This window comes from Sesamum indicum, linkage group LG9, assembly GCF_000512975.1.
Source record: "Sesamum indicum cultivar Zhongzhi No. 13 linkage group LG9, S_indicum_v1.0, whole genome shotgun sequence".
NCBI classification, from domain to species: Eukaryota; Viridiplantae; Streptophyta; class Magnoliopsida; order Lamiales; family Pedaliaceae; genus Sesamum; species Sesamum indicum.
The window spans coordinates 649314-675512 of record NC_026153.1 but is presented as its reverse complement, the minus strand read 5'-3'; the positions used below and the strand labels follow the sequence as shown (position 1 = coordinate 675512).

The following is a 26199-nucleotide window of genomic DNA, read 5'->3' as shown; positions in this document are numbered from 1 at the left end:
AGTCTGAGTCTGAGTTGACCAAACAGGCCTAATAAATTGGGTTATATTAAAACGGGCCTCACAAAGGCCAATCGTTGGGCTTCCGGTTATATTGGGCCCAACAAAACCAAAACTTAAATTATGCTACAACTGTGTTCCACCGTTATTAATACAATTTTTCATAAAATCATTGTCAGTAATTAGACTTTCATTGCAACGAGGCCTAATTTAGTTAGCAAGATTGAGGCTTTGTCACTCCAAAAATCATGCTTTTCAAAGTAGATACTTCTTTTTAAATTTAAGCCATGAACTGTCCATATATCATATAATCTTCAAAGTAGTAATATCTTTTGAAGTGAAAACGATAAATTAATTATACTTCTTTCGAACCCATGACTTTAAATCCCGTTTGATTGTGTTTTTATTTTCGGTTTCTAATAATTGTATTTGTATAAAAATATTTTATTGGTTTTTGTGCGAAAACTAAGAATATATTCGGATTAGTTTTTTTCGAATATAGGTATATAGGTGTGAGAATTAAAAATATAGGTATATGTATTTTTCATGTGACAGAAATTAATTATGAGAGTTGACCAAAATGGTTGGGAGAGAAAGAAATTTTATTTGATTTGAGATAAGAAAAGACATGCTGACAAGTATGACCAATCCACGTGACCTATAATTTCAAAAAATTCAAGATTAAAATATGAATGGATTCTCATTGAAAATGGCTTGACCAAACAAAATTCCAACTACCCAAATAGTGAAAAGTGAAAATAATCTCATTGAAAACACAACCAAATGGACTCATTTTGGAAACTCAATTTCGTCAATTGAGTTAGGCCTCATTGACTTTAAAATAACTACTTTAATAGTAATTATTATTTAATTATGATAATTCATATGTATGTTGGTCATTACAGCTATTAATAATTTAAATTCACTATATTTACAACATTATTGTTTCTCTCTTAAACTAAAACCAAAGATCATGTCACTTCAAAACCAGCATCCAATATTTGACTGAGGGAACAGTACTAAATATTAATAATTACACATTTGTAGGGTGAGTCAACAAGAGTGCACGAATCATGGCTGCAAATTCATTTACTTAAATTGTCAATTTATACCAACAAATTAAAAAATGCAATAAATATAGGATTTATGAGGACTGACTCAATTAGGGTTTTGAAATTAATTACTTGAAGCACTTGACAATCACAAGCATGTACAGAAATAGTTGACTACGTACAAGCAACATAAACAAGTTTTATAGTCAAAGAAGCAATTAAGATTGTGTTTATGCATTTAATGATTCTACTTAACAAAAATATCTTCACGAAATTATAATTTTATTAATAAAATACCATATTTTAGATTCAATAATTATCCAAAAAGCTTTGATAATGAGTTGACAAGATATATGGATTCTTGGTTATGATATCATGAATTATGTTTGCACCATGAGAAAAGCCATATGCCCATCACTTGGGAGACCCTTTTTTCACCATCTTGTGCTTTTTAAGTGCCCCACAAAAGACAATGAATGTCTAATATCATCAATGAAAAGTGAGATCTTTTGGTGTAAAAAGTGTTCAAATTTTTTGGGGGTACAAACCATAATTATTGTTATTTTTTAGGAGAGAAATGACGAGTTAAATCATTATATCTGTATCAAGAATGATTTGATATATTCAACAATAATTAGAAAATTATAATTAATAATAACGATAACAAGTTTATATAAGTGAGTTATGCACCTACACGTCTTTGGGACTTAAATTGGAAATCAAATGCTTACAGAGAATTTTGGGACTTCAGCTTTAAGTGTAATTAGACTGAAATTTTGACTTGAACCCATTATTTAAAAGCCCAATTAACTATTATTCTCGAATCGATGATAACATAATTTGATATGGTACTAATAGAAAGCACTCACTAATTTAATATAAACAAACCAAATACATATACATACATCAAGAATTAAGACCAGTAAGCTACACCTATAACCTTAAATAATTAAAATCCAGCCTATTTTGTCAAATTTAAATTAATTACATGTCAAGGAAAGAATATTTCCATATAATTAATGTATGATTAAAAAAAAGTATTAATATATCAATATTTATCATACATTAATTCAATGAGATTAAACCTGATTTAAATTACTATTTTTCTTAAAATATTGATAAATAAACACTCGAATAAATTCCAAATATAATTGGATTTTCATAGAAAACCAATAGATGATAAGTTTGAGGTGCATGAACACAGACAACATGCAAAGACCAACATTTTTGGCTTGGCCAATGATTAGCACAAATGAGGAGAATAATTGGTGGGGGGCATATTACAGGCAAAACTGCTACATCAAAACAAACATATATACTATATAAAACAATATTGCTACATCAATCATCCACCTATCCATCATGAAATTAAATCATGGCTCTATCTACCAAAATCTAATACTCTGGAATTTGAACAATCTGTTTATATTGGACTTATCATATATGGATAATTGCAATCATCTTAATATTTAAAGTCTCACAATTTTTTGACAATGATATATATATATATATATATCTAAAATTTATAAGAGATATTTATAGTCTCGGAATACGGCTAAAAATTTTCCTATATTATTCAGTAAATAATTCAAAATCGAATATAATATATCCCTCCATGATGATAGATATTATCAAGAAATATTCATAATAAAATGCCTGGAATATATAGGAACAAAAACTCCTTATATCATTCCACACATTGGCAATAATTGGTTTTGTTTCTCCAGGGAAAGGAAAAGAAGATAGATTTTGGGAGTATATTATATTATAAAAGAGATGTATATGTATACACACATCTATACCTAATGTGTGAAATATATAGAGCATATATGATGTAATGAAGTGCAGGGTAGCTACCATGGAGCTGCCCAAGCAATGGACATAAATTGGGATATATTATTTTCTATTAAGGGAAAAGAATCTTGATGTGGCATGGCTCACTAGGGTGATTGACAGGGAATGGATGTTGACCCATCAACAAAGGGGATAATACCAAACAAATCCATTTCAAAACTTGGGATTTAATATTAATTAATTATTATATTACACAAGTGGGTGTTCTTATTGGTGCTTATTTAATCAATTGTTTTGGTTGAAAGGGATATAATTTAAGCAAACATCTTAGAATACAATAGTGCAATTAAATATTTCTCAAGGGGTGTGAGTTGTCAAATATCCATATTACTCAAAACTAAACTCTTTTACCTTCTAACATATGTAATTTCATTTTAGACATGTATATTAATTTATAATTTTATTTTTTTTATTTCTTATTTTAAAAAAAATCCCGCATATAATATGAATTTGTATCTTAGTATATTTGTTGTGAGTCCGAACACAATTTTTTTTTATTAAATTCCAAAGAAAGATGCATTTCAGTTAATACTATGTTTGATAATGAGTTCGAATAAAACAGGGACTTGACTTAGACTCATGCCAAATATTATTGGTTGAATTTCACTTAAACTCGTCTCGACTTATTTATTGATAATTAATTTGTTTACCACTACTGAAACTCCTACCTATCTAATGGTCTATATGGCAAATGTGACGTGATTTGAGTTAGAAAACTGTTCCTTTTTTCCAAAATGTTGAGAAAGAATTGAACTTATATAACTAGTTAAGTCCAATAAGGGTGGACAGGTTGCGGGCTGTGATAGGGGTGGGTTACAGGGTTTCACCTGGAGTAAATGAGTACAAATTTTATCAAAATTAGAATGTCGTTTCTATTTAAAAATAATAATATAACATCATAAATTATATTTATTAATTTTAAAGACAACTTTATACATAATTTTTACCTTTTTTATAATTTAAAAATAATTAATGTTAAGAAATTCAGCGTGTATATATGCATAATGATATATATTAATTATCTGGGAGTCCAGCAACATTGTACAAAATTATGTGATTAGTACTTGCAATTCTGAAGAGCCCCCCTAGAAAAGGGCCAATGAGAAAGCACAGGTGGTTAGAGAGAGAGAGAGTGGAGTAGGAGTCAGTACTGATTCTAGTGCTTTCCTGCCAAAGACCCCACCTTTTTCATTTCTTTATTATAATTGAATTATTATGTAAAAATTAAATCTTTTTTCCATAGCATTTGTGAAAACCCCACAAAGGCTGAGGGGGTTCAGACAAGATTTTGTGTACCATACCATGGTTTGAGGTTCAATACTGATGGATGGTAATAATTACTACTGCTACTACCACCCCTTATCAGATGGATAAAAGCAAAGACTGAAACAGAATAATCAGACAGTTTTTTCTTCATTGAGGAGGAGGAGAGAAAATAGAGGTAGACAGAGAAAGAGACCCCTCAAAAAATAATATAAAATCAAGAATTAATAATAATTTTTTGCAAATGAGAAAAAGACTGGACCCCTCCCCCACTCCCCTTTTGATGGCTTGGATATATAGTTTGACAAGAAAGCTTTGATCTTTTGCTCTTCTTCCTGTTTGAGTTTTTGGCCCAGAGAAAAGTGGACTTTCTGTCTTTGAAATCATCTCTTTACATATACAGCAACAAATTTTCAAGGGTTTTTATTTCTTTGAGATGTTGGCATAGGTATTACTACTATGATGATCTGAAGAGAGAGAGCGAGAGAGAGAGGGATATATATATAGAGAGAGAGAGAGTGTGTTTTGTTCTTGCATGGCTAGCCAAAGACTTGGAGAGGCAGCCTTGTCTGAGTCTGGACCTTCACACCATCATCACCACATTCCGTATTCGCTGCCCCACATGCTTCACCACCCGAATACGAGTTTCATGTATGCCAAAGATTTCATTTTTCTTCACATTTTTTGGTTGTTCTTTCACTCTAATGGTTGATATTGATTTGACGGGAGTGAGTTTCTCAAGTTTGTTTCTTCATTTCTGACATGGGTTTTTATTTTCATTTTTCCTGTTTGTTTTGTTATCAAGAAGAAATCAAGAAGGATCTGCGTTTGATTTTGGAGAGCTGGAAGAGGCTATAGTTCTCCAGGGAGTGAAGATCAACAATGATGAGACAAAACAACGTATGCTGAAATCCCTTCCTTTCTATGACGTTTGCTAAGTGTAACCAACTCCTAAACACACACACACACACACGCACAAGGCGGGGGTGGGGGTGGTATGCTTTGAACATGTCCACAGAGCCAAAGTAAAGGGCCTTACCATTTCTAATACAGAAATCATTCTTGGACAAAGGATTTGAATGGCGTGGGGTTTCAAATAAGGAAAAAACCAGACTTTGCTTGCATGATTTCTACTGACTCCATAACTGCTAAGGAAAAAGAAAAAACATATAAAGGGAGATTAGGTTCCTCTCCTTTTACAAGGGTGTTCCTGAATCCTGCAAAAGTTTCAAGTCTTTGTATTTATTTTCTCCCCTCTCTGATCCTCAAAGATTTTGCTTTGTGATTTTGTGCAGCTTTATACACCACAGTCAGGCCTGCAGCAACTCTGGAAATGTTCCCTTCTTGGCCTATGAGATTCCAGCAACATACCCCAAGAGTACTCACAATTTCCCTTTTAAACTTCCCCTTTCTTTGACCATTTCTATTTATCTTCATCCCTTTCTTCCTATATATCTCTAGTAGTGGAAAAAATCTCTCTAGGTAACTTCTGCTGCTGAAAATTATGAGCTTTGAGCTTATCTTTTAAGAGCTTTTGGAGCTTTCTTGATTTTTTCTTTGGGGAAGAAAGAATTGTTTTTTTCTGGGGATGATATAGTGATGAAAGCCATTTGACTTACTTTCTTGGGGTGGTTCTTGGTCATTAATACAGGGAAGCTCAAAATCAGGAGAAGAGAGTACTGATTCCGGATCAGCTGTCAACACACTTTCCACCACTAGGTTGGAGCCTGACTCTCCCATCAGCAGAAAGACATCTTCAGACCACCGCCTTCCGCCGCCGCAAATGGACACCGGAAGTGGAGTTGATAGCCCAAGAACAGGTGGTTCACAGACTCAACCAGCTGCCAAACAAGCTCCAGAAAAGGTTTTTTGTGCTTGATCGATCTATTCTCATAATTCTTATTCCCTTCTTTTATCATAATCCCAATATTTCAGGAAAAAGGTTGTGTCTTTTATTGCTATATCTAATCCTTGTTATTATTGTTTCTCTCTCTCTCCCCGTCTCGAATCCCAAATCCCAACAACTGCAAGAAGATTTGTATCAAAAGGGCTGAGTTACTTCTGATTACTGAGGGATTCTCTGATTTTTATTCTGACAAGTAATCAAAGAGAAAGCAGAATCTTTACAGTAGCAGTATCAATTTTTTATCTTTACTGCTCCATTATAATAATGTTGGCTTTATCTCCAGAACTGTAGTTCAAGTCCTAGTTCATAATTACCTACTTTTTCCCATCCCAAGAACTGTAGTTCAATTCCTTCTTGGCTTTTTGGCCTCCTTTTCTGCAATAATCTTTAATAAAATACAAATCCAACAAATGGTAAGCGATGGAGCGGAATAAACATTTTTCATTATGCATGTAGCAGTCACCCCCCATCATAATTCTTTTCAGGAAACAGTATCAGAACTCTGAGAAATTCTTACATATCCTCTAATTATTACAAACTTGATTTTTGGTAATAAAAAAACATGAGATCTTTCAAAAGATTCTGCCATTTCTGACACGTTACCTCCTCCCTTCACTTCAGAAGAATTCAGAGGATTTACAAGAGGGGATTGAGAAAAACTGAACCAATATATTTAATTTATTCCAGCTGCTCTTATTGACTCTAGTATTTTATGTTTATTGAGCATATATTTTAGCTTAAGAAAACAATTTTCTAATTTATTTAATTTTTTTTAAAAAAAAAATTATGCAGAGAAGGGGACCTGGTTCTAATTCAGAGAAAGTTCTGGATGCCAAGGTGATGAAAAAAATCCACATTTATCCACATGCATGGATGGCCTAGAATTTGGCTTTTACAAGACTTCTAAAATTTCTTGAGTTTTTTTCTTCTTCCCCCTTGGCCGGCAATTAGTGTTTATTTTCCAGAAAAAAAAGAATAATCTTGAAGCTGATGGTTCATTCTCTGATTACAGACATTGAGAAGATTAGCTCAAAATAGGGAAGCAGCAAGGAAAAGCAGGCTTAGGAAGAAGGTGGATTCCCAATTTTTTGTTTTTTCTCCCAAACAAGGAGTTGTAAATTTGAGTTGTGCATATTTATAGTATTGTTGTTTTCTTGCAGGCTTATGTACAGCAGCTAGAATCAAGCAGGATTAGGCTCACTCAGCTGGAACAAGACCTTCAGAGGGCACGGTCACAGGTAAAACTAGCTAGCTTATATATAACATAGGTACAATGAAGAAGTTTGATATTTTCAGAAAAAAATTTCATAAATTTAATCCCCTATAATAAATTAAATAAAAATTCAAACTTATAATTGATTTTCTGAACTCTCTCTCTCTCTCTCATCTTCTTAACTTGCTGTGGTCAACAGGGACTTTTCTTAGGAGGAGGTGGGGTTGCAGGTGGCAATATTAGCTCTGGTATGTCCTATTATTTCCTGCATAGTAATTTACTGAACTGCCCTTTCTCTCAAGTGCCAACCACTTCCATGAATATTCAAGAACCATTCTTTTCTCACTTAGAAAATGTTTCATACTCAAAATATTTGACTTTTTCGTCCTTGGTTTTTTATATATGTGCGCATGCCCCACACATTGATATGTTTCTCACCTGATTGTGTGAGTATGGCAAGAAGCCACGGAACTTTGAGAAAGAGGGAGCAAATAGTCTTTTCAGTCCATTTGAAAAAAAGATATCTAAATGTCAAACCCTTTGATTCTTAGACTTTGCTAGATTTTCACCTAATAATCCACAGTTTTGACCATAAGCAGCATGCTTTGTCTGGACCTTCAAGAAGCCTTTTGTCCGACATAGCAAGCATCAATTTTCAAATCAAGACTGGCCTTTTATTTTCACCTAAAACAACATAATTTTGCATTTGACTAAGAGATTTCTACTTCTCCAAAAACCCTGTCAGAGATTTTCATGACTGTTTCAGGTAAAAAAGAATCACATCAAATCTCAGTATGACCATGGCTTTCGACTTTTACTGCCTGGTCAGCAATAGTGTCCTTGATTATTTATATATGTGTGTGTGTGTGTTGTTGTGTTTCAAACTTGTTTAATTTGTCCAAATATTGCAAATATTTGTGTACACCACACCAATTCTTGAATTCTGGCACCAACCTTTTGTAGCTTAGCACAACTACAACTTTCTTACAATGTGAGTAAACATATAAAAGTTCTAGAAAATTAAAAAAGAAAAACGCAAATGGCTGCAGTTGGTGCTAGAAGTTGTCGTCTTGCGCTTTGTTCATTTGTGAACCAATCTTGATAACATGCATGGCCTGCATGGACCTTTTTTTTTTCCCTTGAAATTATTAAAATATGATAATGTAGTAGTTATTTTACCTTTTTTGTTAAAGGTGGTGCAATATTTGACATGGAATACGCACGGTGGTTAGAGGATGACCATAGGCATATGTCCGAGCTTCGAACCGCATTGCAAGCTCACTTATCCGATGGTGATTTGAGGGTAATAGTGGATGGATACATTGCTCATTACGATGAGATCTTTCGGCTGAAAGGGGTTGCCGCTAAATCCGATGTCTTCCACCTGATTACCGGAATGTGGACTACACCCGCCGAGCGATGTTTTCTTTGGATGGGTGGTTTCCGCCCGTCCGATCTAATTAAGGTTTCCACAAATTCATACTCGTGCAGCATTGTCTGAAACAATATGTAAGTAAACCATAACTTAATGTTCTTGTTTTCTTGATCAGATGCTAATTACGCAATTAGATCCGTTAACGGAGCAGCAAGTTATGGGGATTTACGGTCTGCAGCAGTCCTCACAGCAAGCTGAGGAGGCGCTTTCACAGGGTCTTGAACAACTACAACAGTCGTTGATCGATACTATAGCAAATGGTTCTATTAATGACAGCATGCATCACATGGCTGTTGCATTGGGGAAGCTTTCAAATCTTGAAGGCTTTGTCCGACAGGTATTTTTAATTCTTTGCTTCTTTTAAATTTCTCAACGCCGTTTTTGCTATGAATTTTTGCACTTAGATTAGTTCCGTTATGGAAAAGTGATAATTTTATGGCCTGTTGCTAAAATGTTAAATATCTATGTTTTCATCATCTTTGCCTCCTTCCCGACAAATGCATGTTGGCAAGTTGATTTGATAAGTCATCTTTGAGCTTTAATTAGTTGAGATAAGTGATAAGAAAGTTAAAATGTTGGGAACTGATGAAACAGAAGAAAAAGTAGCTTAAAGAGAATGAAAATGAAACCTTTATTACCCTCTTTTTCCAACTTTACGTTCCGATTTATCTTGTCTGAAAAAGGAATATCGTTACACTTTCTTACAAAAAAACTATGTCCAGTAGTAGTCTTTTCTCAGACAACGTGATCCCCTCCTTCGAGTTCACGTAGTTTTCTCCAAATGTTTCACTTGTATCAATCTGTACTTCATTCTTACATCCTTGGTCTGATAACGATCGATCTTTCATGATGATCCGGATGTAAATACATATATAGAAATCGGAACAAAAAGAAAATAGGGGAATATTCTATTAACCGGACAACATGGGAATGCTAATTTGTTATACCATGAAAACGAAAGAAAAGAATACTTCCTTCTCAAGGAATTAACTTTTTGTAATGTCTTTAAGGAAATTACATTGCTTTCGATTGGTCTGATACTTGATTGACAATTACATCTTGGAATGGTATGACAAATATGTCCACTTTTGGTGGAACCCCACTGATAATGCTGCAATAACTAACCAATCATAGAGGTGTGTTTCGGTTTTCTTGCAAGAACTGTACGCTCATGCAGATATTTTATTCCATTTTAATTTATAATAATAGTTAAACTTTATTCCTTTATTAGGTAGCATTATGGTGCCTTATTCTTAAATAAATTCGGTGGAATTTTTGTGGTTGATTAGCATGTTTCGAATTTTTTGTTTGTTTATTGGTAATCATGTGAATAAACTAGTCGAAGAGTGCGTCCTGGCAAATTAGAGATAATTCAAGTTGGGATAGTGTCTGAACCCGTTTGAGTTCTCTAAGTGTTCGTTTGAGTTCTCTAAGTGTTCCCACAACTAAAGATTAGGACATGCGTTATCGGAATTTCAACAGAAACCTGACACTTAAATTAGACCAAAGATTAGAACATGCGTTATCGGAATTTCAACATGATTTGAAATAGAGGATTCAATTAAAACTGTCGAGTGTTCGGGAGGGCAAAATTATATTTATGTTATTAGTTGTGAATATTGACCCACATCACCAGCTAATTGAAATATTTAATGAACACATCACCAGCTAATTGAAATATTTAATGAATCGTCTGTATTTTAAAATTAATGATTGGAACTGATAACATTTTTTCTTGATAATAAGACAATTTCCAGGGGATTCAATAATTCCCTCTGGAAGTTTGTTTAGACTTTATATCACGCATTATGCAAATGTGGTCCATTTCAATTTCCATTTGATGATTGTTGTTTTGATAAATATTTATATATTTACCTCCAAATGATATTCTATTGCATTCTTCAACTTAAAAATATTTGCTCTATTTTTCAAATAAATTACAGGCTGATAACCTAAGGCAACAAACACTTCACCAACTTCGCCGTATTTTGACAGTCCGGCAAGCCGCTCGATGCTTCCTAGTAATCGGAGAGTACTATGGTCGGTTACGAGCTCTTAGCTCTTTATGGGCGTCTCGGCCAAGAGAGTAAGATCGATTACATTTCGTCCCAACATCTTTTTTTTTTAGAAAAATGGTCAATTACATCGTGCAAGGTATTAATTTGTGTTTTTCTCAGGACGTTAATCGTGGACGATAGTTCTTGTCAGACGACTACGACGGATCTGCAGATGGTACAATCGTCTCAGAACCAGTTCTCCAACTTCTGATCAATGCGTATGAGTGTCTTGATTATTAGATGATGGATATGGGTTCATGCTGTTGTCCCCCAGCATTTGAGGTTGTCTAGGCTACTCTTAATTAGAGAAGATATATAAGAGTTTTCTTCTATAATTTTGTTCTAGGTTTTTATTGTTTTCTTTTTCTTATACTATAATCATGTCCTCTTGTAAATGTAAATCAATATTTATGCAAATTATCTTCTTTAAACCACTGTTCCTACCCACAACGTGTCGGGCACAAGACACACTGTTCGTAGACAATGTCATATAATCATCCATTAAGATTTTTATGCGCGTGTTTGCTACATGTGTCGATCAAAATACGAGCATATCGTAACATGAGAAAATTTAGTTTATTATAATGTTTCAGAGTTCTTTTTAATGATTTCACAGCATAATTTTTAAATACGGTAACTGTACAGCTAAGAAGACAAATATAAAATAGAATAAATAAAATTGGGGTGTGAAGCGTGTGTGATATAGATATGAAGTAGTTGTGTTTAAGGCACAAATGACAAAAGCAAAGGAGAGAAATTGGATGGAGAGGTTATACAGTTTTGTCTGTTTTCTTCCTTGTAATTTGCTCTCGATCTTATCAACTCTTTCTTCTTCTCCGTTCTTATCAGTTGCAATCAATGAACATTCTGCTTCCACATTTATTGAAAATTTCAGGTTCCCATAACACTGATGTCACTATTATATATATTGATCGCGGTTGAGGTTGGCGTTGGGGCCGAGGTCATACGTATATGTCCTAGAATACCACAATTTGAAGCTCGATTCAGAAAATAGATATTAATATAATAAAAAATAAATACCTATAAAAAGAAACTGCACTTGTATTAATATTGGTTCAATGTATCAGAATATGTAAGAATGCATGCGCTTGCAGTTGGATCGTCTGATGGCTGGTTGATAAATTGAGTTTTGGAGTCAGGTCTTAAGAAACTCTAACCTTCATCCTATTCCATATTTCATGTTTTTTGTGACTGTAATAATTTTATGGGGGTTGTCTGTAATTTAATCAGAAGATCAAACAGCACCAATTATACTATATTAGCATAATATGGATTCAAATAGTATGTGTTGTCTACTGTAATAGTATGCGTCGTTTATGTTTCATTTTTCTGATATTGTTGATAAGGGTATAATTATTGTAATTATCTTTGTTAGATATTAATATTTGACAAAAAAAAGTTATAATAAATTAATTCAAATAATAATAGTTAATCGCTTAAAAAAAAAAGAAAAAGACTGTTAACATGATTAAATTCTCATCAACTGGTGTTTTTATGGACTCAGCAGATCAATTATAGACGCAAATCAAATAAAAAGAATGCATCTTGTTTGACCAAATATGAAGTTTCAAATAAGTATTGAAAAGGATAAGCTTTGTTTATTTTTGTGTCATTAATGTCCTTACAAGTAGCACTACACTGGGAAATTTCTAGCTCCCATATCAAACTCGAGTGATTATAAGATGCACTTTAGCTCTTGTGATATTATAAGCGAGTAAAATTATTTTTTATAATAAAAATATGGTAATTTGTTTCCTGAGCTTTTTTAAAATAAAGTAATTAATTTTTCTATTTAAAAAGGTAAATTGCTGTATTTTAAAAAACATAGGGGATGAATTGCTGCATTTTAAAAAGTATAGAGAGGTAAATTGCTAAATTTGTTTTTTCATAGGGGGATAATTTATTTATTTGCAATATCACAGGATGTTGCTTGCATTTTTCTTGATTATAAGGAGTGAGTGTCGTTTATTATGTGATTAGTATGCAATTAAGCAGCATAATTAATTGTATCGTAAATATATTATCACTTATCATATGATTAATTAAGTCCGCTCAAATTATAAAGAAACATATAATTATATGAATAGTTGATTAAATTGTGCAACTGAGCAATACATCGATTCAATCAATACATCAGTATAACTAAAAAATTAGAAAATAACAAATTATAATAAACTCATAATAAAAATAAGATAAATACCCACACATTCAGTAGACTCAAACTAAGTCATACAATCTCAATTTTAATCACTAAACTAAACAATTATATTAATTACATGAAATTGGACAGACATAGATTGTACATTGATTAGACCCAAGTTTTTTGTGAATAGAAAATTGCTTTATAGGTGTCATTTTGATACATTTAAAAGATTTGGAGATAAAGACATCAACTAACATAAACGCTGTAGCGAATTAGCCGCATTCTCAAAGTTAGATTCCATTTATTTGAATTTATATGAAAATTATATTCCTATTCCGATATCATTTTTTTTTTATTTAAATAATGGGCAAAGGCTATAAGTTTGTGTCACTATCCGCGTGCTTTTGCAAATAACGTTTTTGTATTGGGTACGAGGGAAGATGACCTTATCCCCACTAATTTAATATTATTACGTCCCTTTACAAATTAGGTTTTTTGCAATCAACCTCTCACCAAACTTTCATTTCTTTTTTTCCAATTAATTATTATTAAGATAAAGTTGTAAAGGTTAAAACTTAAAAGGTTTACGTGCAATATGACCCCATTCATGTGTAATGTGGTGGCAATTTTCATTTTAGTGCTTTTGTTGCGATTTTTATGTAAAGGTTATATTTTTAAATGAACGATGATCGATGCTCATATAGTTCGTTTCTTGAGGTTCAAATTGAGTTTGATTAAAGTTGTGGGGTCGTTAGTTAACTTCATATCGAAGTAAATATAGTTCTTTATTCTCTTGACGGGGTATGAATATTAGTTAATTGGTATTTTAATTAACTTTTGAAATTCTAATATCACTGAATATTTCTTATGGAAAAAATTAGAGCATTGATTAAACTTGAAAATAAATCAAATTACTCGATAATCGAGTAAAAATTGATTGATGAACGCTCTTCTAAACTTTATTTGATTGGACATAATAAACTAAATTTTGATACAAATTTTAGTCGATAACTTCGAATTTGAGTCAAATTTGAATTGGTTAATAATCAGATTAAATTTAAATAAAAATTCTTAAAATTCAAATAAATAATTTTGTATGGACAAAATTAATAAATTAATAATTAATAATTAACTAGATTGACAATCATGTTTTCATCGAAAATGATGTACTCATTAATTAAAATATTGTATGGACAAAACTAAAAAGACATGATTGCTAAAGCTCAACCGTACATTTCATTCAAGAACATAAAATTAAAAATAAATAAATAAATAAAAGTGGAGTGGAGGCTGATTATACCAAATTCAATGTCAAGAGTAGTTACCAAAAACCAAAAATTAAAGAATTAATTATTTAATTAGTTGAAATAATAATTAATTATGTTAATGATTGATTGTTTAAATTTTAATTGCCGACAAAGTATCTGGGGGGGGCAGATGTGATTTTCTGCTGTTATTATTATTAATAATAATAACATTCTGTAAGCATCAGAAAGTTTGACATTTGTTTTTTCCTTTAAATAAATAATTGAGGTTAGTAATACTTTTTCAGCCTTATTTTTAAAAATAATATTTTTCAAGTTGTTATGATATAATAGGTTCATCAAAACCAGTCATTATAACTGACTAATTTTTAGATTATTAATTATATTTACATCCTTATCTATGATTTATTTACACAAATCATCCATATTTTTTAGATAATTACATATACGCTCATAAAAACGTCAACATCGTTTATACAAATCACCACTAATTTTTCAAAAATTTCACACACCCTCCTCCCGGGAAAAAGTCAATATTATTACACAATCTATTCTACTTTTTTAATTATAAGGATGATTTATGCAATTATACATAAGGCATAAATATAATTATCACTATTTTATATTATTTGTCTTGTTCTTGTGAAAAACAAGTTATGAGTTTGAATTTCAGACAAAGTTAGAAAATCAATTTTGATTATTCTTAAAAAAAATAATTTATATTAAATTAATGTAATATAATTATTAATTTATCTTTTTTGTTTTAATATAAGGTTTCAAATTTTCTTTTTTAACCTTCAAAGTGCAGAACCCATAAAATGCTGGGATCATAATTGCATATGGGTTGGGCGGAATTTTGCTATGTTTTCACCCAATTTGTTTTGTGATTTTAGCCCAATCTTAGCCCAATGGAGCCCAATAGAGCCCAATCTTAGCCCAATACAGCCCAATACAGCCCATTTATATTGGGCCAAGTTGGAGGCAACTTTTGAAATTGGACTCTCATTTCTGCTTTATTATTTTCATAAGAATTATAAATTAAACTCTACACTGTATTGCATTCCTTCTATTTTGATTCAATAGACAGCTATTGTTGAAATATTTAAAAAAATATCATGAAAAAGTTATAATTTGTAAGTTCCATCATTTTGCATAAAAGCAATAGAACAATTATAGTAAATTGCATTTTGCACCTCAGAAACACTAGTTTTTCCCCTTTCCACTCATTAGGATATTTTATAATTTTATAGATTAATTACACTTAGACCCCGATTAAAAATATAAAATTATATATTTTTTTTAAAAAAATTAAAATTACATTTATATGATTTCAATAAATTATCCGTTTACACTTGGTCCCTTTCGTTAGGATTTTGATGACAACTACAAAAGTTAAGAAAAAAAAATTAAATAATTTTTTTATATTTATCTCTCAATTAATATTTTCGTGTGTCTTTTGTAGTTATAAGAAGATAAATATAATAATATATATAGAGGGAGGTTAATATCATTACAATTTTTTTTTCTTATAAGTTCAAAATTATTACATATGAATGTCAAATGAAGTGTAAATTAAAATTTTATGCTTTTTTTTTTGGCTAATATCAATATTTTTTATCCAATTCCTAACAGAAGGGGATTAGGTATAAACAATGAATTTTTGAAAGGGGTATAAGTGTAATTCTGAAATTTTTTGGATGAAAGTATAATATCACATTTTAAAAGGGGGCCTAAGTGTAATTCACCCTAATTTTATTAATGAAAAATGTCATGTTGGTCTAGGGAGAATGACTGCACTTAATATGTAATTGGTTCGACTCCACTAAACTTAATTTGAATACAAATTTTCATTACCAACAGAGATATAGTTAGTGAGGCAATAATCTACTATATATTTCGATCTAACCTCGTGAAATAATCATGTAATCATTCATAACATTACTAAAATCATTGTTTTAAAACTTTTTTGGGGTATTATATTTAAACCCCCTCTAAAAATCCAAAAGTACACATTCTTTTAAAGAAGTTTTAAGACTACACTTACACTCTTTTCGAAAATTCATTATTTACACCATACCCCCTTTCAATAGGGTTTGGACGAAAAAATGCAGTCATTAGCAAAAAAATTATATAATTTTCAAGTTTACCTCTCATTTAACATTCTTTTGTAATAATTTTATATACTTATAAGAAAAGAAAATATTATGATATTAACCTCACTCTCTCTATATATATTACATTTATCCCCTCATAAATACAAAAATATACATAAAAATAATAAATGAGGGATAAAATTAAAAATTTATATAAATTTTTTAGAATTAGCATTTTTCGTCCAAATCTTAATATAAGGGTGTTAGGTGTAAGCAATTTTTTTTGAAAAGAATTTAAATGTAATTTCAAAACTTTTTAGTATAATTAAAATAATTTTTGAATTATAATTACATAAAATTTCCTTGGATTGCAGTGAACACTTTTTAGTATAATACATAGTACAGATTCAGAGTTGTAACATTTTGGTAGAGCATTAACAATGAAAAATCAAACAAAGAATTCACAGAACTAATTACAAGTGAATTCTGTCTTCAACAACTGCAATTTCATTGACAACTGAGAGTTTCTTGAAACAAATAAAGTATCACTCACCTACATCCACTCCATTGAACCAAACTACTTACACGACCATCAATCTTTTCTGATGATCAAGAATGGAAAAAATAGCAAGCTAGTTGGCTATTTCAGGCCTGTACAGCGGAGGATCTTCTCCGAGCACAAGAGACCTTAAGATGGCTTCACACACTGCACTATCATAGACAAGCAAATGCCCTCCGTCCGGAACCTCATGGTACCGAATCCAAGGTAGCTTACTGGACACATACCGTTGTAACTGAAATGGGACAACCTTATCCTCGTAACCCTGCCAGATGTGGACCGTGCTTTCCTTTTGAGGGTATGGATTGGTTAGATCCATGGGATCAAAGTCCCACTTGCCGAAAGCTACAATGAAGTCTCGACGTAGGGAGTCGAATACACTTCGGTTCCTTATTTTGTTCTGCAGTGTAAAACAAGATTGTTGGCGGTAAGATTAATCAGTTGGAGGATTTCAATCTAGGCATAACAAAGACAAGACATACACACACAGACCGTTTTGTACTGAACTCGTGGGATGGAGAGTTACAAATTTCCAACAAAAAGTTGAATAGAGACAGACTACTGAGGGAGTGTTTGCAAACTTTTGTGCTTGTAGAGAAGTGATACGTGGTAGTAAAAGTTGGGAGTGTTTGTGAAGTACATCTCGAAAATGCAAAATTACCGAAAAGGGTGTTCGGTACTCTAATTATTTTTGGGAAAAAGATTAAGATATCATTAAGTCATAATAATATATAGACAGAGAGATGTGCACATATATTGCATATGTGAATAAGTCATGCCTATATATATGTATAAATAGAAATTGATGAACGATTGGTGTGGTGGGGGTGGTAGTGACAACCGCGGTGAAGGAAGTAGCGGCCATGGCAGGGTATTTTCGGAAGATGTTGATAGTAGTGGGGTTATAGTTGCCCAATTAAAATTCAACATACACAAAAAAGCTTATGCAGTTAACAGCAGCATGCGCCAGCCTTTAGCTTTTAAGTTAAAACAGCTTCTTTCTAGAACTTGAGAAGCAAAAGCTGGACAATCAAACATCCACTTGCAGCTTTTCTGTATTGAAAAACAGATAAGCTGTTTTAAGTTGAAATTGCAAATGCTATAGCAATAGCATTTCATGAACAGAAAAATAATACTAAAATTCTTGTTAATTAATACTTGCAGGTTGATTAGTAAATTTACCTGACTAAGCAACTGGTACCCTGGTGTGTTCTTCAGCACCTCCAAGTCTTTTCTACTGAAAAATGCTGGATTTCGGTCAAGAACGGTAGACGACGGGAACAATTTCTGAGTTAGCCACCAATACAACAATCTGGGAGTGTAACGTGCAACGAAAAGTGTCCATCGTGCAAGGCCCTTGCGATAGTCATCCTTGGTTAGATTGTTAGGAAGAGACGGCCATTTATAGTTTATATACGGAACCACAAGTGCAATGCCTGCTAGCCTAATAACACATAGTGAAACATGACAAGAATCAACATCATTTTGAAGCCTAGTAGCAAAATTAGCACAGTTATCTTGTATTTACCTATCTGGTATTCTTTTTAGGCAACTCCATACGGGGTAACATCCTAGCGACACTCCAAGCACGTAAAACTTGGACCCTAATTGCAGTTTATCAGCGAGTTCGTCAATGTCAGATGCTTCACTTTTCAATGATCTCTTTGGATTTGGATCACTTTCACCATATCCGGCTCGATCAAATAACAGAAGGTATATCTTCAACTCATCCAAAAGGTCCTAAAGGCTAAAACAATATTAGGGACATACCTATGTAACTTCTTGAAAAATACCATACATTTAGACAGAAGGAGAAACAACTCTGTTGCTGTTATATAATCAGTTGAAGCTTATTCAGACCTTGCAATAAATTGTTGGCAAGGATTTGCAATAATCACAAAAAGCCCAGTTGGAAATTAAGGTGAAATTCTTCAAAAATTCTGGTAAGTATTGTATTTTTCATTTTCCATCATATCCGGTTCGATCAATTAACAGAAGGGGTATCTTCAACTCATCCAAAAGGTCCCAAAGACAAGAACAATATTAGGGACATCATACAACATCTTGAAAATACATTACATTTATTTCATCCAAACAAGAAAAAGGGAAAAAATAGAAATACACTACATTTAGACAGAAGTAGAGATAAAGTTGTAGTTTCTGCTTTACAAAATGTAGAAGCTTATTCAGATCACACAACCATGTTTCTTTTGCAACAAACATAATCACACGAAAGCTATAAATTATGGTGGAAGTCCTCAAAATTCTAATAAATTCTTGTATTTCAATTTTCATTAGAGTATGGATTATTCACAACCAATTTTAAACTCCTAATACACCAAAAATTTAAACACACACACACAATCATAACTTGGAGAACTTTCTAACTAAATCCATCTATGGCTACTAAAATCTCTGGAAATCTTGCAAAAAGAATCAAGAAAAAATAAAATAAAGGGAGAGAAATGAATTTCAATTACTTGGGAAACCATAAGGTTCATTTCTTTGGAGCTGCCAAATCCATGAACAACAATAACTCTGTAATTGGACTTATTCTTGGGGACTCCTCTCTCTGTGTAAGCCAAGAATCTGCCATCACTCAGCCTGATCCTTGCTGTACCACAATCTTCTACATCAATGCTCAAAGATTTACCATTTTCAGCCGGAGGAGGAGGAGCTGGCTGTGTGGGCTGCTTCTCCAACCCCAGACAACCCATCATCAAAACAACCATTTTCTTGAAAACCATTTCTGCCCCCAACAGAAATTATTCAACAAAAAAAAAAGAGAATCTTGAAATAAAACAATAAATAGTAAAACTTTATTTCAAATTGGGATTTTTCATTTTGAGCTCACCTGCGCTGTTTGCTGTGATGTTGGTTGGAGTCTGTCTTTATACAGATCCTTCAATCTCTAACAAGATGAGATTATCATGTAGCCCTTCTGCTATGCTTTTACCTCTGCTTTGACTTGTAAAAATGATGGCTGAGATGTTTAAAAATTGATCTATCTTGGAAAAGTTTAAGTATAGCTCAACCTAATAATTGAACTTTGTGCAGTTTGAATATCTTTTGCAGGGATTTAGGCATTGTGGGATCAATCTCTCAGCTTCAAGCAATGGTGCACAGGGGTTTATTTGTAAATGCAAGACACCTCTGTCTCTTTCTTTATGTTTTATTATTATATATTGTTCTATCATGTTTTGGTACTTTATCCATTTTCATTTCATTTTAAGTCCGGTATTTGTGTGCTTCCGTTAGCCCAAAAACAGCTACAAAACACGCTTAGAATGTTTGTCAATGTTTTTTAAAAAAATATAATTTAATGTGTTTTAATTTATCTTCATGTATCTTATATTAATATAAAATACAAAATCATATATATTAAATAATCTAAAAAAACTCACATGTGTTTACATCTTTCTTTCTTTTCGTCACAAAAATAAATAATTTTTTTTAATAATATATCCATTTAATTAATATATTAATATAATTAAGCATAATAATAAATTCATGAGCTTTTAGAAAAATAGATAATAATAAAATAATTATTATTGTGATTTCATAATCTTTTACTAAATCCAGTTGCATGACTAAGGTTAAATGTAATGTTGGAATTAAGTTTATTTGTTACTATAAATACATAATTGCATTTACACCCTTGGTTTACAATCTATTTATACAAATCATTCATATCTTTTGTGTAATTATACAAACTAAATCCAACAACCAAAAAATATGAGTAGTTTGAATGATTTTGACGTTCCTGAAGGATGTATGTGATAAATTGTCAAAAAAGCAGTGCTAATTCGTGTGAATCATATTTATGTTTTTGATGGGCATATGTGTAACTTTTTAAAAAATAATGATGGTTTATGTAAATAAACTATAAGTTAGGAGGTGTAGACTTAATTATTCCTAATATAAATAAATCTTAGGGTTCCCAATACCACCAGTCTTCATAAAAATTTGTATTTTTTTCGATCTATAAACTCGACTTATCGATCACTATAAGAAAAAAGAATTATCCCCTACATCATAATAAATATGGTTTAAAAATTATCATGAGTTAATACATCAATTACGATTAAACAAATCGATGTAAAGCTTTAAATTTTGACCTGTATGTGCCATAATTTTACATGTAATTAATATATTTACTGTAATTCTTAACTATATCCAAAGCATTTTGTTATGATTAATGTTTACTCTTCGTATATTGAAATATTGATGGATGGTCGTTGAGAAGTTGTGGTTGATTACTTCCACGATGTTCTTTCTTTTCTTGAAATAAGGTAATAATTTCATTAGTTTATTTGATATTTTTCTTAAAAGAATGAAAAATACTCTTATTTTTGGGAGAAGTGTGTATATATATATATAATCATCTTATACTAGGTGCCAATATTAAATATAAATTTTATGGTTTAGGAAATAGAGTCTTCCAAGCAATAATTAAATACTTAAAATTGTGTGTGTTCCATGTTACTTGTAACACTGTCACACTCTTTGTCAAGTTTAATGTTTAGTTTGGATAAAGGCATATCCACCTTGGAATATTGCATTTGGTTTATGCCTCTCACTCCAAGAATATTCGCAACCCCCCATTTTTCCTTCACAAATTAATTTTCCTAAACTATTATTTTTAATTTTAAATTTATTCTTTTTTATTTTTACAACCCCCCCCCCCTAAATGATACGAGTTTGGATTTTTCAATTTACGGAGTATTTGGATGAGTTTATAGTTTTTCTGAAAAAAAACTCGTAAGATATCATAACATATGTTAACTTTAAAAAAACCGGCAGTATGACGTTTGTAAGTTCCACAATGTTATTTTTTTTCCCCTAACATTTCAAGAATTTATTTTTAAAATAAGATATAATAATTTATAAAAAATCTAAAAATATTTTAAAAGGCATACGAGTTTATGAAATATTTAAATAAATTCAGGCGGACATACTTATCACGGAGCTCGACCCATATTTGACGGGCTAAAATGGGCCAGCCCATATGGATCCTTTCTCCATGCTAGCCCACTGTTGGGCTGGATCCATATTGATATTAGGTGTTTGTAATTGGGCCACATATGGAAGCTTGAAAACATTTGATCCACAAATCAATTTACATTTTTCCTTATGAAATAGTGAAATATATTATATATCATGATATTTATTCAATAAAAAAATTAATGTAGTAGATGAGCAATCATGTTTTTAAATTTTAAGGAGAATTGCTAACAGAAAACTACCAACCAGATTGTGCACATCAACTTTAACATCTTCCTATGTTGTCTCTACATAATTAACTTTTTTTTTTTTTTAAACTTATGTTCCTATTTATCAAATTAGAAAGACATTACATAGTCACAAATTAATCAAATGACTATTATTATTAATATTATATATAATTTAAAGGTGCAAATATGAATGAATCGATTACATGCGTACAACTAATCCAGCCTAATAATTACCTCCTCTCCAAATATATATATATAAAATTAATTAATGAATTTTTTGAAACCTAGGCGTCAAATTTTCTTTCACTAGCAATAATAAAAGTAATAAGGAGTTTGAAGATAGGGAAGAATCTAATTACAACATTACATGCAGGAATAAAATTAAAGTAATTACACCAAATTAAATATTATATCTGCTTAATTAATAAGAATGTTGAAAGGGATTCCCTATAGTTTTCATTATCTTGTCTCATATAGTGGAGCAAATGTAATTTGTCTTTCTGGAAGAAGGAAGGGGTGTCTACGTACGTACCTATATATATTCACTTTCATTTCAAACAATTAATTATAGGGAAAAACTGCTACATAACATAAAATTAATGACATAATATCAGGTGGTATTGCAACATTGGTTGATGGGTAGACCCTAATTGGACCTCTAGATTGTAACTTTTTTAATTTGAGTAGTAATACCCCTTTGCAGCATATATACTTTGTTAGTTTTGGTAATGGAAACCCTCTTTCTCTCTCCCTCTCTCATACACAAATTTATGTTTTCTTGGTTCTACATATTAGTATAATTTATTGATCAGTAAAGATTATCATTGTTGGGGCACATATACATGTATTAATTGTTGTTTACGTTGGTTCAAAACTTTGAAGACGAGGTGAACCTAGCAAAATGCTATTCTAAAAACTTAAATGATAAAATTACTAGCAAAAATTAGCAAATAAGAACAGTAACTCCAACTTTAAAAGGTCAGGTGAGATGTTCATACGCTTCTTTGGCAAGAAAAATGACTGAAATCATGAAAATTGAAAGAATGCAGAATCAAAATGTTAATTTAAAAAATTAAAGAAGGAAAACTCAAATAAATAGATTAACATATAAATAGATAGAGATATGAATGGTGGGGGGGAGTGTGGGGTGAGAAGAGTATGCAGAAAGAGAGGAAGAGGGGTTTCTATTTATAGGAAGAAAGGGTCCTCCAAAGAGGTAGTTGAGAGTGAGGTAATTTATTCTTGAAAAGACCTGATCATGTAGATGAAGTAACTAGCTTAGCTCCCCTCCTACCATTGGAATTTAACATATAGTTCAAACAATGTGGAGGTCTAACTTTATATATGCTTACTCTCTCTCTCTCTCTCACTTCTTTTATTCTCACCACATATAGTAATGTCAATAATACTTTGAGCAGAAGTTCCCCAAAACCCCTCCGAATTTTCTCCTTTTTATACCTTAAATACCAAAGTCTATAGCTACTCCTCTTTTTAGCTCATCACCTGCAGATATATGTCCCAAACAGTATCTGCAAATTCCCCTTTTCTTTACTTACAATAAAATAAAGGAATTACTCATCAAAGATGAATATCCTCCCATATAAATGGTGGAAAATGCCTCTCTCTCTCTCTCTCTCTGTGTGTGTGTGTGTGTAGAGAGATAGAAGTAGCTAGCATGTCAAATCATCTTTTGCAACTAGTATTTCTTGCTTTTTTCTTTTTTCCAAAAAATTTCAAATGAAATCCTTTTCTCTTATTCTCGAAAGCCCATTATTTTAATTGAAGTCCACTGAGTCTGCAATGATCAGCTTCTTCCTCTTCAGGAGCTTGCTGCCACTATAAATATATGGGGTTTGCTATTCCATTCTCAGCAAAAATACCATCATATTTAGACAAAGTTCTCAAATATTATAAATCCTCTCTCTCTCTCTCTCTATATATATATATATATATATTCTCTCTCTAAAACATAACTATTCCTCTTGATCATATTAGATATATGGCAAAAATGTCATCGGACCCCCTTGTGATCGGTAGGGTGGTCGGAGACGTTGTCGATCATTTCTCCTCCACCGTCAAAATGTCAGTCACTTACAACTCCAACAAGCATGTCTACAATGGCCATGAGCTCTTCCCTTCCACAGTCACCTCTAAACCTAGGGTTGAGGTCCATGGTGGTGATATGAGATCATTTTTCACCCTGGTAACAATAATTTTACTAATGATTTTTTACACACCCCACTACTTCTTTCTTCTAATTTCTGCTGATATTTTTTTGGGAGTTTGTGTAAATTAAAGTAGTACGTGCAAATATTTCGTGGGTTTTCAGTAATAATTTCCTCGTTTATATATATGTTTGATCAGATCATGACAGACCCTGATGTTCCTGGTCCTAGTGATCCATATCTGAGGGAGCACCTGCACTGGTATGCTTTCATTTTTAACTGCTTAAGACCTGATTGATTTAATAAACTAGTATTCTTCAAAAAACTAGAGTTTTGGAATGATCAACACCCTTTTCTCATCCAAGAGGGTAATCAACCACAACACACTTTTTAGGGTTTTTTCTTTTAGTTTTTTTAAAAAATTATGGTAGAAACCGTTATTGAAATAGTCTATTGGAGGGGTCGATCATATATATATATATATATGTATGTGTTGGGTGGACTATAAAATTGAAGAGAAATTAATTTTAGAAAAAGGAGATTAAAACGTAATTCTAAATGCAAACAAATTTAAATACTATTGCATTACAATTTTAAGATTTCTCTGCAAAAAACTAAGCTCCTAGGAAAGTTCGTTCACTTTAAGGTACAAGATGTATTATAAAATTTTTTTGGTGATAATACATGAGATTCGTAAGTTTAGAGTGATGGTCTACACTACATGTGATGTAAGGTCCACAAATCCCGCATCATATGTGTCAGACGCACTACGAAAAACCCTTGTTTCATCCTATGAAAAAAGTAGGTTTCATCGAGTCACTTCCAACTAAATCTCTGTCCAAGTGATGATCCATGAAAATGTTGTTTGTCGTGTCGACTATCCTTCATTTCATTATTCCTATGGAAAATTACCCTTTAAAAATATACTCTTGCCTGGTTCCACGTCTTCTATTTCAACATCGTATTATCTGATTGTTGAATAGTGATAATTTGACTGTCGAAATTACATAAAGCACAATATTAAAATAGAATAACTAAATCTGTATCGGATTCTCAATTGTTTACCCTAGTTAAAAAAATATTGCTTATATATGTGGCTTGACAAATGTACTTATAATTAATTAATCACATAAACATTTGACAAACAATGAGCCCTCTTTCAAAAACACCTGACAAGTGCAGTTAACTAATGAATTACGTTGTTTTTTATTTTACATATATGTACTAAATCTACTGACAAACATAAGTTGATTTGACGAACTCACAGGATAGTCACAGATATCCCTGGCACCACAGATTCCTCATTCGGTATGAATAAAGATCATATATACTCCATTTAATTAATATCTTATTTAAATCTTTGTTTTCACATTAATTAATTAATTTTCTTGTTTACATGTAATTATCAATGTACTGCAGGAAAAGAAGTAGTGAGCTACGAGATGCCGAGGCCAAACATAGGAATACACAGGTTTGCATTTGTGCTGTTCAAGCAGAAGAAGAGACAATTAGGATGCGTGAGGGCACCAGCTTGTAGGGATGGATTCAATACCAGGAATTTTGCCCAGGAAAATGAGTTAGGTCTCCCTGTTGCTGCTGTTTACTTCAATTGCCAGAGAGAGACTGCTGCTAGAAGGCGCTAGCTCATCATCATCATCATCATCGTCATATATCCCGACAACTCCTATAACTATATATATATATTCATACCTATACGTATGCATCTGTATGTCTCTATGTATGTAGATGTGCATTTTCCTAGTACTACTACAACTAATGTACGTCTTGGATCCTACGTACAAAAATAAGTGATACCAATGTGTGGGTGGGGTGGGTTCTTTCCTAGTATGTACGTAATGACTAGAGACTCCCCACACTTAGATATAATTGGTACCTTCCAAATAAAACTTAGTTATTTTCTGCATATATGCTTAATCCGTAG

At 31.9% G+C, this 26199-nt stretch overlaps 3 protein-coding genes across 5 annotated transcripts; 2 read left to right on the top strand and 1 right to left on the bottom strand.

The window, feature by feature from the left end:
• LOC105170011 (transcription factor TGA9) lies at positions 4494 to 11208 on the top strand. 3 transcript variants are annotated; one of them, XM_020696539.1, is made up of 12 exons: positions 4494 to 4817; positions 4972 to 5066; positions 5462 to 5544; positions 5818 to 6030; positions 6865 to 6909; positions 7085 to 7144; positions 7233 to 7310; positions 7485 to 7533; positions 8479 to 8750; positions 8836 to 9057; positions 10664 to 10806; positions 10898 to 11208. In XM_020696539.1, exons 1-12 carry the CDS (start codon positions 4702 to 4704, stop codon positions 10986 to 10988), a joined length of 1467 nt encoding a protein of 488 aa, XP_020552198.1. In that variant the 5' UTR covers positions 4494 to 4701; the 3' UTR covers positions 10989 to 11208. The 3 variants fall into 3 exon arrangements, with proteins under 3 accessions (XP_020552198.1, XP_020552199.1, XP_011088884.1); XM_011090582.2 differs by having other exon boundaries at positions 4495 to 4817; positions 4975 to 5066; XM_020696540.1 differs by lacking the exon at positions 6865 to 6909.
• LOC105170010 lies at positions 16784 to 19986 on the bottom strand. Its single transcript, XM_011090581.2, has 5 exons — positions 19713 to 19986; positions 19339 to 19607; positions 18387 to 18598; positions 18041 to 18302; positions 16784 to 17258 (listed from the first exon to the last, which is right to left on the bottom strand). The coding sequence occupies exons 2-5, from the start codon at positions 19603 to 19605 to the stop codon at positions 16932 to 16934; spliced, it is 1068 nt and encodes a 355-aa protein (XP_011088883.1). The 5' UTR covers positions 19606 to 19607; positions 19713 to 19986; the 3' UTR covers positions 16784 to 16931.
• On the top strand, positions 23951 to 26199 carry LOC105170009 (protein CENTRORADIALIS). The gene is made up of 4 exons (XM_011090579.2): positions 23951 to 24295; positions 24457 to 24518; positions 25525 to 25565; positions 25677 to 26199. Exons 1-4 carry the CDS (start codon positions 24092 to 24094, stop codon positions 25898 to 25900), a joined length of 531 nt encoding a protein of 176 aa, XP_011088881.1. The 5' UTR covers positions 23951 to 24091; the 3' UTR covers positions 25901 to 26199.